Genomic DNA, 14,984 nt, shown 5'->3' on the forward strand with positions numbered 1-14,984 from the left:
AGAGAGAGAGAGAGAGAGAGAGAGAGAGGGAGAGAGGGAGAGGGAGAGAGAGAGAGAGAGAGAGGAGAGGCTGTGAGAGGGGAAGAGATACTATTCTACTATATTCTACTATTCTACTCTATTCTACTCTATTCTACTATTCTACTCTATTCTGAGCTTCCCACCACTGTCAGGACTGCAGGAGTCCGATCTTCCGCCGTAGATTGAAAACCCATCTCTTCAAGCTACATCTTAACAGTCCCTCCTAAAGAGTTGTCAGTTGCTTTGGATAAAGGCGTCTGCTGAATGCTGTAAATGTAAATATTCTACTGTACTCTACATGCTGGTCAAAGACAGGCTTCTCTAACAGAGGTCTGGGTTAGGAGACAAGGTCACAGCACCGGTGGTTCAGTTCTAAATGCATGTTCCACACACACACACACACACACACACACACACACACACACACACACACACACACACACACACACACACACACACACACACACACACACACACACACACACACACACACACACACACACACACACAGATCCAGTGTCGATAGTGGAATGACGTGACAGGGACAACGGTGACACTCTAATTCTAACTGACAGGAAGAGACGCTTTTAAACAGGGGTTGCATAACACCTTCAGAGGCTCAGCCATGGCTTTGATGGTGTGTGTGTGTGTGTGTGTGAGTGTGTGTGTGTGTGTGTGCGTGTGTGTGCGTGACTGAGGGGACAGATGGTATATCTGCCCAGTGTGTGTGTGTGTGTGTGTGTGTGTGTGTTCCTCTCTGACCTGCCAGATCCATCAGGGTTAATGGATTGATGTTTTAAGACCGGCTGAGTGGGAGGAGCTAGTGTGGCGTTGATGTGATGAGTTAGCTCCCCAAGCTAACGCCGCGCATCACAGGCTACAGACCTAGCTTGCTAACGCAGCGTTATGGCGACCAGGGTTGAAACCCAGTGAGTCACATCGGCAGCCTGACCTACCTGCAGAAACACCCTCCTCAGCAGAGTCTGAATGAGAACCGTAGGCTTGGCTTCTCCTGGCATTACACCAGCCTACTAGCCTAGCATAGCCTAGCCTAGCGACCCAGGGCAGACTACAGGCATGATTAGCCTAGCGTAGCGACAGGCTATAAGCAGAGTCTAAACTGCACTCTGGGGAGGATAGAGTAGAGGACCGCTGACACATCAGTCCTGTCACTGCTGAGAGATGGACTTAATAAAGGTGTGTGTGTGTGTGTGTGTGTGTGTGTGTGTGTGTGTGTGTGTGTGAGTTAACTGTCCCTCCATAGTATCAGTATCCTCATTCAGTCAAAACCAGAAACTCAGAGAGCAACACTCACTCTCACACACACACAGGGAGGGAGGGAGGGAGGGAGGGAGGGGGAAAAGGAGGGAAGACAGAAGAAGACTAGAGCGAGAGAGAGGTCAGCTAGAGGAGGAGACAGAAAGAAAGAGAAGAGCAGGAGGGAAAGGGGGGAGAGAGGGAGAGAGGGGAGAGAGAGAGGGAGAGAGAGAGAGAGAAATAGAAGAGCAGGAGGGAAAGGGGGGGGAGAGAGGGGGAGAGAGAGGGAGAGAGAAAGAGAAGAGCAGGAGGGAAAGGGGGGGAGAGAGGGAGAGAGGGGGAGAGAGAGAAAGAGAAGTGCAGGAGGGAAAGGGGGGGAGAGAGAGGGAGAGAGAAAGGGGAGCAGGAGAGGAAGTGGGATCTTACACCTGACTGCACCCAAACCCAGTGGAATAATTATCCACACAAATGTGCCTGGTGTCAGTGTGTGTGTGTGTGTGTGTGTGTGTGTGTGTGTGTGTGTGTGTGTGTGTGTGTGCTTCAGTGTGTGTGTGTGTTCCGCCTCCTGCCCCCTCACTGACAGGGTGGGGTTAAGAGCAGTCAAGCAGCAGGATAATGAAAGGCTCTCGAACCCTCAGGCTCTCCAATACACCAGCACTTACACACACACACACACACATACACACACACACACACACACACATACACACACACACACACACACACACACACACACACACACACACACACACACACACACACACACACACACACACACACACACACTTACAGAGCTACCATCCATCTGACACTTACACACACACACACACTTACAGAGCAACCATCCATCTCTGGGTCTCTCTCTCTCTCTCTCTCACACACACACACACACACACCATCCATCTAACACTTGGTGTTAAAGTACCCGACCTCAACCTCCCTGCTATCGAACACATAATAGCTACCATCTGTAACTGCACAGTGAAGGACACCATCAACTACCAGAGAAACTCTCTCTGCCGCCGCCTCCTCTCTCTCACACACACACACACACACACACCTCAGATCCCTCTGTAAGAATGTTAATGTTAACCTTGAGATATTTATTTTTAGTGTTTCTGGGTTTGAGGAGAGAAGAGGGGATTAGCATGACCTCATTCAACTCAACAGGACAGGACGACACCGCTTCTGCATGTGTGTGCGTGTGTGCGTGTGTGCGTGTGTAAGTGCAAGCGTGTGTGTGTGTGTGATTGGTCGGTGGTAGGGGGGCCGGATTGACCAGTCAGCATTTCTGAAATGCTTCAGGTCAGGTCGAGGTCAGGTCGAGGTCAGATAGAGGTCAGATAGAGGTCAGATAGAGGTCAGATAGAGGTCGTCACCCTACGAACATGAAACCACTCGACTCCACAATGCTGAGTGACACCCCCTGGACACCCGGTAAACAGACCCGGTAAACAGACCCGTTAACCGGGAATGAGAAGAGAGAATCTGTTAAGAGGTGCTAGTCTCTCCCTCATCAGTGTGTTGGGTTAGGGTTAGGGTTGGGTTTGGGTTGGGTTAGGGTTAGGGTTAGGGTTAGGGTTGTTGGCCCAGTCTCCTAGGGCAAGGTTTGTCTTCTAAACTTCCTAAACGCATCACCTCTCTGATTGTCTCAGGACAGGGGGGGGGGGGGGGGGTGTTATCCTATTCTCTCTCTCTCTCTGGGTGGCAAATCAATCCATTTCTCAGCGGGAGGGAGGGAGGGAGGGAGGGAGGGAGGGGAGGAAGCCTTCAGGAGGTTTCATCTGAAGTACCTGGGAACAGGACAGTGTCACTGTGGAGTCATCACTCACTGTTTCACCCCAGAAGAAGTCAATTCTAACTGCAGACTGAGGAGGAGGAGCAGGAGGAGGAGATGACTGTTTAAAGAGCAGAGAGAGAGAGAATGGAAATCTGTCAGAGAAGAGCCAAGGGCTGCTTGGGGGGTGTGTGGGGGGGGCTGGGAGGGGGGGTGTGGGCTGGGAGGGGGCAGGCTGGAAAGTTTCTGTTTCCCTGGGAAACCCTCTTGGAAGCGGGAGGAACTAGAGAATTCTGGGTAAATATCAATCAGCCCTTCATCCTGAGGACTGGTATTGTGGTGTGTGTCCTCTTCACACTGAGAGAGGGGAAATAAACACACACACACACACACACACACACACACACAGAGCCAAACACTCACACACAAACTGTAGCCCTGTAGCTACAAACGCACACACACACGAATGTTGGCCTCGTTCCACTTCCCCTCCGCCCCCGCTCTGTCAGGGCAGGCACTGACTAGGACAGCTCTGTCCTGTCACACACACACACACACACACACACACACACACACACACACACACACACCCCGATACTACAACAGCTTCTGCACGGGAGGGGGGTCTATTTCATAATTCCTCCTGAGACCCCCTGAGATTATGACCAAGGCCACTTCTGCCACAGCCGGTTAACGAGGAGTTAATTAAGTTGGCGTTAGGTTTTGAAAGGCTCCAGCTCGGCCTCTGTAAGAGGATGAGGCTGGTTAAGCAGGATTACGTATGCAGAGTCAGGGTTGTACATCACCGTGGAAACAGGGAACGCAGTTCAACGCTACGCTGAGATGAGGAGCTAGCATGATTAGCATGGAAGCTAACTGACGCGCTGCTTCGTTGTGATTGGTCGAGCCGGGCGGACAGCGACGTCAGGTGGTTCGTTATGCGCCGTCAACCGACTGCTGCATATGGTGACACGTACGTACGTACGTACGTACGTACACACACACACACACACACCACACACACACACACACACACAGCCGTAGTCCCTGTGGAGAAACTATCTCTGACTAGCACCTGAGAGAGAGAGAGAGAGAGAGAGAGAGAGAGAGAGAGTCAGGGGAGAGAGAGAGAGAGAGAGAGAGAGAGAGAGAGAGAGAGAGAGAGAGAGAGAGAGAGAGAGAGAGTCAGGGGAGAGAGAGAGAGAGAGAGAGAGAGAGAGAGAGAGAGAGAGAGAGAGAGAGAGAGAGTCAGGGGAGAGAGAGAGAGAGAGTCAGGGGAGAGCCACTGAGCCAGCAGAACAAAGGAACACTGCTGATTTACAACACAACACTGAAACGGAGAGCTACGCTACGCTAGCTTGTTGCTACTGTATAGCACTATTGCTGGCATGACGGACGTGTTGCTGCTGGCTAGCTGCGGTTAGCATTAGCATGCAGGCTTGAACTCCCAGCAGGATTAGCATTAGCATATGAAAGCCGGAGCTAATGGGAAACAAATACCCTGCTGTTTATGCGTGAGTGGGCCGGGATTAGAGGCTCATGGAGATATGGAGATATGAGTTTATGCTCACATTAGCCTTCCTCACACAGCCGGCAGGAGCTGGCGAACAGCCACCGTTACAGAGGCTCAACAACAAACACAACAACATCCTTCGTGTAACATTTGCTGATCTAAATGTACGCTTAACTGGTGGATTTGCCCAGAGATGGATGGTCTCTGTCAGGACGGAGCTGTTATGTTCCACTCCCAGAGGAGGATGGGCCATGTAGCTATAGATGCTAACCTTGCTAACTCCAGTGAAGGAGGGTGTCCAGTGTGGCCCTCATCTCTAACACTGTCTGCTGTGACCTGATCTAACCCATCATTAGCACGCACACACACACACAGAACCTCCCAACCCATCATTAGCCCACACACACACCTCCCAACCCATCATTATTAGAGATGGGAGAGGAACAGCTGGTATAGTGGACGTGTTAGGGGACTATGGGAGGGTGGGGGGTGGAGGGGGCAAGGCACAGGGGAGCTAGTCCAAACAACACCCCTCTACCCCCCCCATCTCAGCCCCCTGCCCTTCAATCACAGCCCTAACACAGTTACCCCTGCTGGCAGGCAAACTCTAATGACATAAAGGGACAATCCACATCTAAACCAAATCTCATTTCAGAGACGCTTCCTCCACTCCCAGCCCTCTGGGGAGGGAGAACTAGGGTCTGACCGGCTCAGTGGATCAGTGGATCGGGGGGGGGTTGATTAGGCTACTCATCCCCAAACTGGCAGCTGAGCTTCCCCCCCCCACCACCACCACCACCACGGACCCCCCACCCCAGCTGATCTACATGGGGGGTGGGGCTGCCTAAACTCATTAGACACCCCAGAGCACAGAGGGGAGGGGTTGTGTGTGTGTTTCTAAGCCTTTAGGAGCAGAGACGATGGTTAGGTCCCCTCATAATGACAGTCTGTTGGGGGCCGTCATGTTTTGGGTGGGAGGCTGTTACCTTCAGGTGTTGACAGACAGGACAGACAGGACAGACAGGACAGAGAGGACAGACAGGACAGACAAGACAGACAGGACAGAGAGGACAGACAGGACAGACAGGACAGAGAGGACAGAGAGGACAGACAGGACAGAGAGGACAGACAGGACAGAGAGGACAGAGAGGACAGACAGGACAGAGAGGACAGACAGGACACTGTATTCAGACGGCTGATGGAGGGATGACAACCTAGCTGGGGACACAGAGACAGTGTTACGTGTCAAGGAGAGATAGAGGGAGTGATGGAGGGAAGGAGAGATAGAGGGAGAGATGGAGGGAAGGAGAGATGATGGAGTGATGGAGGGAAGGAGAGATAGAGGGAGAGATGGAGGGAAGGAGAGATAGAGGGAGTGATGGAGGGAAGGAGAGATAGAGGGAGTGATGGAGGGAAGGAGAGATGATGGAGAGATGGAGGGAAGGAGAGATAGAGGGAGAGATGGAGGGAAGGAGAGATAGAGGGAGTGATGGAGGGAAGGAGAGATAGAGGGAGTGATGGAGGGAAGGAGAGATAGAGGGAGTGATGGAGGGAAGGAGAGATAGAGGGAGTGATGGAGGGAAGGAGAGATGATGGAGTGATGGAGGGAAGGAGAGATAGAGGGAAGGAGAGATAGAGGGAGTGATGGAGGGAAGGAGAGATGATGGAGAGATGGAGGGAAGGAGAGATAGAGGGAGTGATGGAGGGAAGGAGAGATGATGGAATGATAGAGTGTGTGTTGAACAGAAGTCTGGTATTAATACTCCTGTCTCAGAGGTAATGTAGATGTTGTCTGGTATTAATACTCCTGTCTCAGAGGTAATGTAGATGTTGTCTGGTATTAATACTCCTGTCTCAGAGGTAATGTAGATGTTGTCACCAAGAGGGAATGTGAACCATCCTCCCTGTGTGTCTCAGGTGGTCACCTGACTGCCAATGTTTATTCCTGTCCCACAAGTCATTGGGGACGGCTCTGGTTGCCACCCCGACCTCGCCACGGCAACATGAAACCACGGTGACAACACGGGCGCGACCTGGCGTCATGTAACCTTGGTAACCCGGCGCCAGCTTTAGATCCCAGAGGTGGACCTCTCCACGGGCCTGATAAGAACCAAGGAGTACCATCCCGTTCCATGCACTACAATGAGCCCGTCCTCCAATTTCTACCTTCACCAGCCTCCCCTGAGAGCCCTAGAGAGGCTGTGGGGACCTAGGAGAGGGATGGCAGCCAGGCTGGAAAAAACAAGACTGTGTTATCCCGCTGATCTTAAGCCTTAAGAATGGGCACTAACTTAGACCTGGATGTGGATGTCTCCAAGGGTTAGGGTTAGGGTTAGAGAGAGACCGGTGCACAGAGTCTGGGGTGGCCGTAGGAGAAGGACAGAAGCCAGGGCTGGAGGAAACAAGGCTGTGAGTCTGGGGTGGCCTTAGGAGAAGGACAGAAGCCAGGGCTGGAGGAAACAAGGCTGTGCTAAGCGGCTGAGCTAAAGCCAAGAGGTACTAACTTCTTGGATCTTAACAGGATGTCTCTATAGGCCAGAACAGGAACCAGGGAGAGCCTGCTGATACACAGAGAGCCTAGGGTTAGGGTTAGGGCTAGGGTTAGGGTCAGGGTCAGGGTTAGGGTTAGGGTCAGGGTCAGGGTTAGGGTTAGGGTTAGGGTCAGGGTCAGGGGACCTCCAGAGAAGGACAAACACAACCACTTCTTACCCAAGTCACTTCTCAGAAAAACTGCTGATCTAATACCAGGATCTTTACTTCAAAAGTCAGTCAGTTAGTTAGTTAGTCAGTCAGTTAGTTAGTTAGTCAGTTTGTTAGTTAGTTAGTTAGTTAGTCAGTTAGTTAGTTAGTTAGTTAGTTAGTTGATTAGTCAGTCAGTTATTGTCCCTAAATATTGTAATTAACCTGAAGATTCTTGCTGAACATTTCATCACAGACCTACATTCAACTGACTGAGTCACGGGAGAAACCTCCTCAACAGGAAACAGATTGCGGACATGAATCACTCTCGCTCTCCTGAACACAAATATCTTCTCCTCTCTCAACCCCTCAATCAGACGTTTTTACGGCCTGCTCCTCCTCCTCCTCCTAACATTCTGAAAGCCTGGTTTTACCCACAACCCCCTTGGTGGAGCCTGTTTTACCCAGAACCCCCCTCCAGAGGTAATTAGGAGGGAGGTTGCTGCTGCCACGGCGATGTATAATTAGGCGGGGGGGTCACGGAGGGTGGCCTGGTTCGGAACTCAAGGAATTTCCTGTTCCTGGTTCTAGGCCACACGACGAGCGAGAGCGAGAAGCAGGGGATTCTGGGGGATTCTATAGAAGGACTCCGGGAGTCTCCCGAGGGCCGGGAACTGTGTCAGCCGCGGCTGTTACCTCAGACAAACCAGATTCTCATCCCAGTTATTTATTTATTTCATCTCTCTCACCTTTTATTTTACATTTAAGGAATGTTGTCTGAAAACATGTTCTCTTTTACGGCGATAATTATTGAGATGGTGTTTCCGGTCAATTTAGAGTATCTGGTTATGATTGACCTGGGGAAGTATGGAAAGGGGGGAGAGAGGAGAAGAGGAGAGGAGAGGGGAGGAGAGGAGAGGGGAGGAGAGGAGAGGAGAGGATAATATATCAAACGCTGGATTTTAGAGCTCTCTTTCCTCAAGGTTAGATTTGACCACAGAGGGCTTCCATCTATTTTTCAGGAAGGGATCGTTTGGTGGAAAACCAGGCTCCCAGGAGCGTTGGGGTGGGGTTATTCGACACCCTACCCCCCCCCCCCCCCCGGATACACCCATCTGAAGACAGGAAGAGAGGCAGCCTTCACTGACAGATGATCCTTCTACAAATGCAGCTCTCTCCAAACACCATGACCTCACACACATCAGGATAGAGGAATCCATTACTGCACCGTCCCATGTGACCAAAACACTACTTCACCAGACGGGTCCATTCATCACAAGACAACATTAGCCCTCACCAGTACAGTATGTCTCAGACCAGTTCATTATCCCTCAACACAGACCAGTACAATAAATCGTGTTTGATGCCATTCCTCATTCCATTCCATGCGTTACAATGAGCCCCATCCTCCGATTTCTGCCTCCACCAGCCTCCACTGCCTCCAGCCTAAATACAGAAACCGTCCATCTCTGCTGCTAATACTGGACCAGAGCCAAACTAAGCTATTAACTGTAATCATGTTTTTCCAAGCCGGAAGGCTACAAACAGAATCCAAAACCCTCAGCCTGAACATGTCGGTGGAGCTTAGAGAAACACATGTACTTCACAGCTGGCCTCACGCACCAATCAGATCGCTCCAAACGGGCTGGCGGAGACACCCTAGCCTAGCGCGCTACGCTAGCTGGCAGCGATGGGAGGGATGACCTATATTTACATCAACAACATCATGTCTGGAACACTGAGCCAGAGGTTGAACACGATTGGCTGTTCTTCTCTACTAGCTGGTGGATTGGCTACAGCCGCTGGAGCTTCTGGCAACGTTGGCGGGACGTTGTCTGGACGTTGTCTGGACGTTGTCTGGACGTTGTCTGGACGTTGTCTGGACGTTGGCGGGAGGCCGGCTGGACGTCCCAGGTCAGATGGTTGTTTACATGGGACAGGAAACAGTCCAAACCCCCCAGTGACCTGGATTAAGCGATATCCCCCCCAGGCGAGGGGTAATCACAGATATGGCGATATTCTGAAAACATGGAGTGAATATTTGTGCTCTTTGTCCTTTATCAAGGATTGGGGTTAGGGGTTAAGGGTCAAATACGGTCAATCATATCTTTAATTAGAAATAACCGTATATCCTCGTGGCCTGGGGTGGTCCAGATATGCCCACGTTGGCATGGGTTTGAATCCGGCCCCTGCCCTGCTGACATACCCTTTCCTCCTTACCTTCCTGTCTCTCTCCACTATTTCTATCCAATACTTTTTTAAAGATATATAAGAGTGGGACTGCCCCACCAAAAAAATAACCTTAAAATATAATAATAAATATAAAATAATAATAATAATAATGGTATTTGCTCTTTTGCGGCATGGCCAAATAGTGGCCACCCCTGCCTCCAGGGCAGACGCGACCAGACCAACTGAACGTTCTAGTGAAGCGGAATGAGGCCGTCGACTAATGAGGAAACATCTCACTTGAGGAGAACCACTTTAACATCAAAGCCGGCAGAACATTGAACACACCGGAAAAACAGACGCTTTATATAAGGATATGAAAGGGGGATGAAAATAGACCGCTTGTCCCTGCAGACGGCAGCGGAGGAGAGAGAGAGAGAGAGAGAGAGAGAGAGAGATGATGAGGAGTGCAGGAGATCGTCATCTTCTAATAAGGTTCTAGGGGGTTCAACTCCATACTGTCAGGAGGTTCAGATTGAATCAGTGGAAAACAAGATTGTCTCCCAGAGTCCCGGCTTGTAAGAGGGGAAAATGGAGAGAGAGAGGGAGAGGCAGAGAGAGAGAGAGAGAGAGAGAGAGATAGGCAGAAGGAGAGGGGGAGAGAGGGAGAAGCCAATAGTAGACTGCAGGCTAGATGCAGTGGTTAGGTTCTACAGCCCCTCCAGGAATAGATGGTCTTCTCCTCTCTGTTCTGTGTGGATCAGAGCCAGCGGGTCTGTTCAGAACTAGTACTGCAGCCCCCCCCCCCCCCCCCCCCTCTCTGGTACACATATCTATACATTGAGATTAGGATTAGAAAAGGATTATCTGGAAGAATCACGGTAGAGTGGAGAGAGAGAGAGAGAGAGAGAGTTGACAAAGATAGAGAGAGAGAGGGAGGGAGGGAGAGAGAGAGAGAGAGAGAGAGAGAGAGAGAGGGAGGGAGGGGGAGAGAGTTGACAAAGATAGAGAGAGAGAGGGAGGGAGGGAGGGAGAGAGTTGACAAAGATAGAGAGAGAGAGAGAGAGAGATTTCCGATAAAGCTGAAATGTCAGCGCTGTCGTGAAACATGGAAATGGAGCCAGAAACAACCAGAACTCAGACGAATTGGGGAAAAGAGGCTTTGAAGCAAAACATTTCTTGGTTTCTCCCTCAAGTCAACGATGTTTCCGAGACAACCTCCACACTCATAACCTCCTCAACCTCCAGACTCATAACCTCCTCCATCATAAAAGGCAGAGATTCCATTTGAGTCGCCTCTCGTAATCGCTCTGGACCTCCACACAATTACAGAGGTCAGAGGTCAGGGCTCAGGGGTCAGGGGGACCCCCCCGTGGCCACCTGAGGCTCAGATATCACCATAACCCAAACACAGCCTCGTTGTGTCAAAGCTCTGTGTGTGTCTGAGGCAGTGGAGGTAGAAATCGGAGGACGGGCTTCAGAAGATGCAGCCCGGTGGTCCGACACAACGCTAACAGACAAACTCGTTAGCGTAGCTGCAGCAGACATAGCCTCATTGTGTCAAGTGTGTGTGTGTCAGGAGAGTGTGTGTGTGTGTGTGTGTGTGTGTGTGTGTGTGTGTGTGTGTGTGTGTGTGTGTGTGTGTGTGTGTGTGTGTCTGTCTGTCTGTGGAGAAAGTCTGAAGATGTACGTACACTAGGCTGATGCATACACACACTCTCCTGACACACACACACACACTCTCCTAACAGACAGCGCTCAGTGCTTCCGGAGAGCTCCTCTTCCTCCCACACTCGTCAAGGCAGAGCTGCTGCTGCCCTACTTCTGATCTCTCTCTCTCTCTGTCTCTCTCTCTGTCTCTCTCTCTGTCTCTCTCTCTGTCTCTCTGTCTCTCTCTCTGTCTCTCTCTCTCTCTCTCTCTCTGTCTCTGTCTCTCTCTCTGTCTGTCTCTCTCTCTCTCTCTCTCTCTCTTGTTCAGAGAAAGAGAGAGAGAAAAGAAAAGCTGAAAAGAGAAAATGAAAACTTGAAGAGGAGTTTTTCGTTGACTCATTTTGCAGCACATTCAAATACAGGAAGTCAAATAAATTGCCTACACAGAGGAAACAATAGAGTGTAATCTGCAGCTTTGAGCAGGCAGGACACCAGAGCCTTCACCAACGAGGGTAATCCTCCTGCAGCAGAGGACAGGGAGAATGGAGACGGAGGAGGGACGAGAGGGGAAGGAGGAGAGGGGGAGAGGAGGAGGAAAGGGGGAGAGGATGGAAAGGGGGAGAGTGGGAGGAGAGGAGGACAGGCTGGTCTGGTTGTGACCTTGTTGCAGGACCTCTGCCACTGCTGCAGTGGCTGATGGGATGCTGCTCTGCTCTGCTGGGGATGATGACATCAATTAGCATCACGCATTGGGGGGGGGAGGGGGGGGCAGACAGACCCATCAGACGCAGGGCATTGGACCATGAGGCAAACCGTGGGGGGTGTGTGGGGGGGGAGGATCAGAGAGGCTGGGGGGGAGAAGACAAGAGAGGGGAGGGGGGAGGAGGACCAGAGAGGCTGGGGCAGGAGGACAGGGGAGGGGAGGGGGGTCAGAGAGGCTGGGGGGGGGGGGAATGGAGGCCTGGGTGCTGGGTGGTGAAAACTAGGCCAGGGACAAAAGAACCCCAGCTGTTTCCACAGGTGAACACACACACACACACACACACACACACACACACACACACACACACAGGCGCTCAGCTCTGTTCCATCATCGCCACGGGCAACCAATTGAGAACTGTTGACTGCTCGTGTCATAATGAACGAGGAAGGTTCCCACGTTAACAACACTTCCTGTGTGTGTGTGTGTGTGTGTGTGTGTGTGTGTGTGTGTGTGTGTGTGTGTACAGCGGGGTTGCTAAGGCGAGTAGCTACAGTGTGTGGTAGACACTCTCGATTCACTTTCATCTGCTTCCCCCAGCAGTGACATTTAGCGTCTACATCTGAGGGTGTGTGTGTGTGTGTGTGTGTGTGTGTGTGTGTGTGTGTGTGTGTGTGTGTGTGTGTGTGTGGACACAAACAAACACACACACACACATCTGAAAAGACACTTGCCAGTTAGTCAGAATGAAATGGTAAATAATTCTGTGAGCTTGTTGTAATGACCCTAACAAAGCAGGACTCTCCACGGTGACGACCCCCCCCGACGACCCACCCCTGACGACCCACCCCTGACGACCCCCCCCTGACGACCCACCCCTGACGACCCACCACTGACTCTGTGCCACTGCGGCCTGAATGGAGAGTCTTTGTCTGGGTCGCCTTGCGACTGACTGGGGCTGCCCAGCTGGCAGTGGTTAGAGTGGGTACAGGGTTCTGGATTGTCCCCCTCCTCCCTCCCTCCTCCCACCCCACCCCCCCCGCCCGCCCGCCCGCCCCCCCGCCAGTCCAGCTACAGACCCCCAGGGAGAAAGGGGGAGGTAGACGAGGTGGGAGAGAAAATACAAGGCAGAGGGGAAGAGAGAGAGAGAGAGAGAGAGAGAGAGAGAGAGAGAGAGAGAGAGAGAGGAGGGAGAAGAAGAGAGAGAATCTCTGCCCTGTCCTGTCATCTGGGCCTGTGGAATTAAACAGTATCTCCAGCTGCCCGACACCCAGGGGGGCCGCCTGCCAACGAGACCCTCTGATCTGCGACCACCGCTTGGTGTTCTGAACTCATGTGTGACAGGGTATGTGGATGTGTGACCTGTTCGTGTGCTTGGTGTTCTAGAGTGTTCCAGAGTGTTCTAGAGTGTTCCAGAGCTCTTACCTTCCACGCTGTCGGAGCAGGACGTTCCGATGCCCGTGTCGCCACTGTCGGAGGCCGTGCTGTGGCGTCGCCCACGGTTACTGTTGCCGGGGGCAGGGGAGGTGCCCTGCCATGACGACTCGCACCCCGGAACCCAACCAGGAGAGCTGGAACTGGAACCTAAAGGGGCAGGGGGGAAGCATTTCTTAGTAACACCCACAGAATAATTTCTTTGCAACACCCACTGAATCACAAGCTAGGGGGGTAGCATTTCTTAGTAACACCACAGAATCACAAGTCAGGGGGGGAAGCATTTCTTAGTAACACCCACCGCTGAATCATTTCTTAGTAACACCCACAGAATCACAAGTCAGGGGGGGAAGCATTTCTTAGGAACACCCACTGCTGAATCATTTCTTAGTAACACCCACAGAATCACAAGTCAGGGGGGGAAGCATTTCTTAGGAACACCCACTGCTGAATCATTTCTTAGTAACACCCACTGAATCACAAGCCAGGGGGGAAGCATTTCTTCGTAACACTCACCGTTTATTCACTTGTAATGGCGCCCATTATACCAGACACAGTTCAGCCATTACAACTATGAACAGTGACTTATGTAACAACGTATGTCCACTTCAAGATCTGTGGATGAGGCTGAACCACTCTGAGAGCAACCCCTCAGGGTGGCCTGACTCTAACCCAGAGACTTACTCTGAGCTGGGGGGCATTAAGGTAATCAATGTTGTCTTCATGTCTCCTCTCACGAGTCAGATAAGAGGATCGGCCGTTTGATAACCATTAGTGTCAGCAAACAGAGAGCCTGATAACGGCCAATAACAGCTGGCTAGCTTAGCGCTGCTGGCATATGTTGTTGTTGGAGGTGGACCTGTTACTGCTGCTATACCCCCCAACCCCCGTTAGTAAACACACACACACACACACACACACACACACACACACACACAGGCACACACAGGCACACACACACACACACAGGCACACACACACACACAGGCACACACACACACAGGCACACACACACACAGGCACACACACACACAGGCACACACACACAGGCACACGGTCACACACGGACACACGCACGCACTCTCTTGAGGTTAAACAATGGCGTTTATCTCCAATCTTGCTGTACGTGACACCTTTTTTCTCTCAATTGCAATCATGAGTGATCAGACTAGAGGTGAAAGACCTCCGTGTTCATTCCAGGGAGGCTGGTGGAGGTAGAAATCGGAGGATGGGCTCAGAGAAAGAGAGAGAGAGAGAGAGAGAGAGAGAGAGAGAGAGAGAGAGAGAGGGAGAGAGTGTTGGTCTGGTCTGGTAACTATGTGGGGTAAAGAGAGAGAGAGAGAGAGAGAGAGAGAGTGTTGGTCTGGTGTAATGGGGGTAAAGAGAGAGCCTTGGCCGTGATGTTGAGGGCAGCTGTAGACTACATAACCACTGTAGACTACATAACCTCTGTAGACTACATAACCTCTGTAGACTACATAACCACTGGCTGCAGTCTGAATGTGTTCCAAATATGGACTATGTTAGACAGAGGCTTCAACTGAAAACACAGAGGGGACAAAAGGATTGTTTGTGTATCAAACAAAAACAAGAGATCTTAAGATACATAAATGTATGTTTATGATAATGACATGGAGGAGGAAGGGGCTTGAAGCTGCTGCTGGCCAGGCAAACAAACCCAGGATCTACAACAGAGAGGCTGGCTAGCTAGTTAGCTTGGGCCATACAGACTCAGAGGCTGGCTAGCTAGTTAGCTTGGGCCATACAGACTCAGAGGCTGGCTA

The 14,984-nt window shown here is 51.4% G+C and overlaps 1 protein-coding gene across 1 annotated transcript in view; it reads right to left on the reverse strand.

The window, feature by feature from the left end:
- cep85l (centrosomal protein 85L) overlaps window positions 1-14,984 on the reverse strand; it is a 53,906-nt gene that overhangs the window by 34,770 nt on the left and 4,152 nt on the right. Inside the window, exon 2 of the mRNA XM_083689443.1 lies at window positions 13,192-13,350. Coding sequence (XP_083545569.1) covers window positions 13,192-13,350 — 159 coding nt within the window. The remainder of the gene's footprint in view (window positions 1-13,191; window positions 13,351-14,984) is intronic.

The sequence above is a fragment of the Argentina silus genome, assembly GCF_951799395.1.
Source record: "Argentina silus genome assembly, chromosome: 17".
Lineage (NCBI taxonomy): Eukaryota > Metazoa > Chordata > Actinopteri > Argentiniformes > Argentinidae > Argentina > Argentina silus.